The 5,809-nt window shown below is 38.1% G+C and overlaps 1 protein-coding gene across 2 annotated transcripts in view; it reads left to right on the top strand.

Annotated features, from left to right (window-relative positions):
- NKAIN3 (sodium/potassium transporting ATPase interacting 3) overlaps nt 1-5,809 on the top strand; it is a 560,708-nt gene that overhangs the window by 549,001 nt on the left and 5,898 nt on the right. The window contains exon 6 of one of the 2 annotated variants that reach the window (XM_055091170.1): nt 4,029-4,098. The exons of the other annotated variant lie outside the window; for it this stretch is intronic. Coding sequence (XP_054947145.1) covers nt 4,029-4,098 — 70 coding nt within the window. The remainder of the gene's footprint in view (nt 1-4,028; nt 4,099-5,809) is intronic. 2 annotated transcript variants of the gene reach the window in all.

The following is a 5,809-nucleotide window of genomic DNA, read 5'->3' as shown; positions in this document are numbered from 1 at the left end:
CACTGTTGTGGCCTCTCCCGCGCCGGAGCACAGGCTCCGGACGCGCAGGCTCAGCGGCCATGGCTCACGGGCCCAGCCGCTCCGCGGCACGTGGGATCTTCCCGGACCGGGGCACGAACCCGCGTCCCCTGCATCGGCAGGCGGACTCTCAACCACTGCGCCGCCAGGGAAGCCCCTACAGTGCCTTTTAGAATGCACGGTTGCTTCACTTTCTTAACAATGTGATATAACTACCTTTCTGCAAACGTAAAAGCTGAAGGTCTTTCCTACTGAGTTGTTTTCAAGTATTTTGTTAAGTCATCTTAAAAAAATAAAAAAGCAGAAAAAACTTCATTTTTTAAAGCATCATTTTAAAAACACTTTCAGAGTCTATACACTTGCCCTCCATTTGCATTTCAATTTACCTCTTTACTTCAACTATCTTCCTACTCTGGTGTGTGCATAAAAAACTATTTTTCTAATATGGAAACATCAGCCTTCTCTTGTCAAGAGGCCACATTGCTGTGTTCCATCCATAAAGGATTCTTCATGTTTTCACTTTCTTAATTACCTACTTTTCAATGATTCCTCCTTAATAGTTACTCTTTTGGTAGTCTTGTCTAGTTCCCCAAATTTATATATATATATACACACACACACCCACATTAGGGTAAATAAACTACAATACTTTTTCCACCTTTTGGATATTATGAATAATGCTGTTATAAACATTTGTGTACACATTTTTGTGTGGATGTATGTTTCCATTTCTCTCGGGTATATACCTAGGAGTGGAACTCCTGGGTCATATGGTAACTAGATTTACCCTTTTAAGAACTGCCTAACTGTCTTCCAAAGTGGTTGCACCGTTTTACATTTCCACCAGCAGTACATGGTGTCCAATTTCTCCACATCCTTACCGACATTTGTTATTATCTGATTTTTTTTATTATAGCTATTTTAGTGGGTATAAAGTAGTATCTCACTGTGGTTTGGGTTTGCATTTCCCTGAGAATATTTTTGTAATGAGGTTGATGTTGAAAACGAACAAACAAACGAACAAAAACCACTTCAGGATGACAGAATCCATTTTCTCTCTTTGCTTCTCTTCATCAGTCAGAGGTAGGGTTATTTCAGCCTTTAAAGAACTGCTTTGTAAATTTATCTAAGTTCCCTACAATGACTGTGAACGCTTCATAAATGAGTCTTCTACGTTTTAGCTGCCCCGCATTCAAGATCAGTTAAAGAATTTAACTGATTATTAAATCACGTTATTAAATCAAATATAACAAATCATTAAATCAAGTTATTAAATCAAACGAAGCACCCCCAAATCATCTTTTGAAGCTTTTAGTAAATGGCAATAAATGAAAGCTTATGAAAAAGGAAAACACTGAAATGTATGCTCACAAAAGCAAGCAAACTGGACAAATTAGCGTTTAAATGTTATACAAAATTTAGTTTTCAATTTTAAAATTTCCTTCTGAAATTTCTTAACCTGAGAAAAGACTCTTTTGACAGAGCTCCTGGGTTTTATGTGACAAATTTATATTTTGCACCAAAATGAAAAGAAGTTGATTTATAATCAACTTCAAAGAATCCTAAATAGATACAATTTAAATTTTGTGTCCTGTGACATTTTTGGCAAGGAAAGATGTGCTGAGTGGATGTAAAATAACAGTGCTGGGGGGGTATTTGGGCTAAACTATATTGCACCTGTCCTCTCTTTAGCAAACTTGCTTGGCCTTTAGCAGCACCGATACGGAAGATATTTCCACAGTTAAAATAGTTAATGCTACATAGGAAATTATTAGGTCAACTAACAAATTGGCATATGGTTGTTTGCTTGGATAAAAATATGGTATCAGTATTAAATTTCCTGAAGTTGAAAACTCTACTGTGTAAATGTAAGAGAATATTATTATTTAGAGGAAATGCTCACTGAAATATTTGGGGGTGAAGGGCTTTATGCAAGTAACTTACTCTTGAATCATTCAGAAAAATGTTATGTATATATATTATTTGTGTGTGTATGTGTGAATACATGTCGATCTAGATGTATATGGAAGAGAAACAGCAAACAATAAAGCAAATAGAGTAAAAACAAATACTGTGATTTAGGGTCAATTAAGGTATCAACTATTTCAAATTTACTAATCATAAAAAGAAATTTTGAATAAGATTGTAAATAAATTTATGAAAATAATAAAACCATATTGAAAAAACTATATATTATGTATATATTTTTCCCCAAAATATCAGTGATTTGGCATATTAGAGACAGAGATGGGCTAAGGAGCAGATTCATGGCAGTACCTGAATATATACCAAAAATCATCTTTCTGTTAATGTTCCATTTTAACGTTCAAACGATAAATGTAAAGAAGTTTTCTTTCTATTTTGCTTTAATTAATACAGGTATTCATTTTTATCTTTATTTTTATAAATAATTTTATTTTGAATATAATTTTTCAATTGAATAATTTTATTCACAAATGTATATATTTATACTTTTGTTTATTTTAACACCCCCTTTAACTTCCAAAAGTGCCCTATAAATTGTAGGATCATTCAACTTTTAGTCAATGATCTTAATTGATCAAGTGATCTTTCTTCTAAATTCCCACCCATTGGTCAACAAGGTAAGGGAGTTGATATCTGATTAAATATCTAATCGAATAAAAACTTAATCCAGTCTGACTAAATGGGCCCTTTAGGCACTGTTCATTCTCTCTGGGAAAATCTTTTTAGTGTCTCACATTGACTCCCCTCTCACTGCTTCTCTCCTTGAGGTTGTATCCAGGTAACCTAGGTGACTTGGTAGGGAAAGGATGGGCCTCAGGCTCCTCTGGTCTCCAGGGGTACTACCTGGAGATGGTCCCTTGTCACCTGGTTGTTGTGAGCCCCAGAGGACTCCAAAGCTCATGTCTACACAGTGATCTGGTGAAACTTCACCTCACCTCCTTCAGTGGCAATGGAAGGACAGAGCAAGTCAGAGTAGGTCAAGACTTCACTAGAACTTCTAGGCTAATTCATCTCTCTCTAAATCACAGTTCACTAGCATGCCTGTCTTGAGTGGAGGATATAATATAATATTCACATGCTGTGTACCTAAACACACAGACACAGAGTTCAGTGTTCCTATATGCCCACATACCTGTTAATGTTAGAGTGCTGTAGTATAGCCGGAGCTTGGTATGACCTAATTAATATTTTTAATGGACTATGACAAAAAAAAAAAAAAAAACAACAGGAGAAATGAACTAAGATTAGCTGTAGACAGTAGGTTTGGAAAAGAAAGATTGAGGCTTTGATCAAAACAGAAAGAAATTAGAAAGAATATTACCAAAAATAGTGAGTCTATACAGACTGTGAGGCAAGCACCACACTACCAGAGAGAAGTCGAAACCTCCTCTGCAAAACGCAGGTGCTTAGGGACTTCCCTGGAGGCCCAGTGGTTGACTCCGTGCTCCTAATGCTGGTGGCATGGGTTCGATCCCTGGTCGGAAAGCTAAGAGCCCGCATGGCATGGCCAAAAAAGGAAGGAAAATTAGGGGACCCAACAAAATGCAGGTGCTTATTTGTCAGGAACGTCTTGAGGACAGAAGGCAAGGACATAGATTTTGTGGCTTCTCAAAGGTCTTTCTAATGATGCAATAAATATTCTTAAGGAAAAAAATGGATTCTGGCAACAAGAAGAAAAGGTATATCTTTTGATATATAGCGGGAAAGGGCATATCTATATGCCTAAGGACAAACACATTATTTAAAATCTAATGTTATTTAATGTTACTTCATTTTTCACTAAAGCCAGTAACAACTGTGATTTTTCAGTCCCTAAGATCCCAAGTTCTATGTGTGTTTCTTAAAATTTCCCCATTTTTTGACCACTGATAATATTTTGAACAGTCTTTATCTTCAATACACATTCTTCCATTTTTGTGATAGGCAGATATTTTTGTTAATATTATTTTTAGTGTTCTTTTAAAGTCAGCTAGTATTATATGAGTTTGCACATTTATTCATATTGGGCTGTGTTGTATTTTCAGTTGATTTCATAGGCGGACTTGATGCACACTCCTCCTACCAGGACCATGTTGAGTTAAAGCCTGTTCATCTGTAAGTAAAGGTGTGATGAGATGGAAAATATTAATCCTTCTAACTTGGCCAAAACTAACCAAACCTGAAATAATTTGGACCTACCACTACTAATCATTGGTTTAATTTTCCACTCATATTTGAAACACACCTTTCACATGTAACCCAACATTATCATGATTATTGTTCATTCCAAAAAGGAGTTGAAGTCGGTACCATGGTGTATGTTTCTAAAATGATAGTTTTATTTTATTTTTCTTATCAGTAGTTGATTGCCAAATCGAAGGGGAAAAAAGGATGATTTAGACTACAAAAGAGAAACTTAATATGTGTCTTGGGGGCAACATAGCAGAGGGAAAAGGGAAGAAAGACTAGGTTGGGATCCAGGCTCTATGTGTGTGGTCCCAGGGGCCCCCCTTGAAGTCTCTGAGACTTGGTTCTGTCACCTGGACTATAGTTTCACAGCTGGAGGAGGGAGGATGGATTCAATGGGGTAACGTATGTGGAGCATCCGTAAAGCTGCCCGTGACTGTGCCTAGTACTCAAATATTTGACTAACCGGAAGGGAGTCAACAACTACAACAGAAACACCTCAAACTGGACAGATTTCAGTTGAGTATAAGGAAGGAATCATGGTCACTTGATTGATAAAATACTAGAAAACAAGGAAATAGATATCATGACTCCATTCCTAGAAAACTCTAAGTAGCAAATAGACAACTGTATAAAATAATAGATATCACGTGCACTTTGCGTATATTATCTTACTTCATCCTCATGAAAATACTGTAATGTACTAATTAGTAGTCCGTTCTATAAATAAGGAGCCTGGGGTTCATAGATGATAGACAACCTTCCCAAAGTCTCTCCAGTAGTCAGTGATGGAGCTGGGGTCTTTCCCTCAACATGACATTGTGGACTTGCTCGGATAACCTTCCGATTCTTTTGGCCCAGTGCTCTGTAATTTCATGGAGACAGAGGAAATTTGGACAACAGTCACTGGTGTAAGAAACACGCATGAAAGTCTTCATCAGCTGCCTCTTTGCCACAGTGGTTCCTGCCCAAATCTGCAATCCCTCCCCCAGCTTCTTTGGGGATGGAAGCCCTGAGAAACCCGCACTGGCTCCTCCACCTCCCCATGTGGAATTACTTTGATTCTAGCAGAATGAGCTGAAGGAAACATAGTTCACAGGCTACACAAATCAGCACTGTGCCTGTCACATGATAGATGTTTAAATATATGTTGGTTTCTTAAAGCCAACCTAATCTGGAAAAACATTCACCCATATAACGTTCCAGGACCAAGCAGCCGTCACCTCATTACTCATGCTACTGAGTGCTCATAAATGATCGACTCCAGAAGTGGGTATCTGTGGATGTGGGGAACTTGGCAGGGATTGTGACAATAACAAAGGTGATCAGAGCAACTGGAAGTGAGAAAAGAACTGAAACAATGCCTAGCGGTGACTTAGAGAGTCTTCTATATATTTGTTATGTGAAAAGAGGATGATGAATGATGTCTTTCATCTCCACTGTGAAAAAAATAACTCAGCAGAGAAATTGCAATATGAAAGATGTTGGTCAGGTGTCAGAAAGATCTTACTATTAGGGGAGGTTATTAAAAAATGGCAATTGGGGCTTCCCTGGTGGCGCAGCGGTTGCGCGTCCGCCTGCCGATGCAGGGGACGCGGGTTCGTGCCCCGGTCCGGGAGGATCCCACGTGCCGCAGAGC

The sequence above is a fragment of the Physeter macrocephalus genome, chromosome 15, assembly GCF_002837175.3.
Source record: "Physeter macrocephalus isolate SW-GA chromosome 15, ASM283717v5, whole genome shotgun sequence".
Lineage (NCBI taxonomy): Eukaryota > Metazoa > Chordata > Mammalia > Artiodactyla > Physeteridae > Physeter > Physeter macrocephalus.
This window is presented reverse-complemented; position numbering and strand designations above follow the sequence as displayed.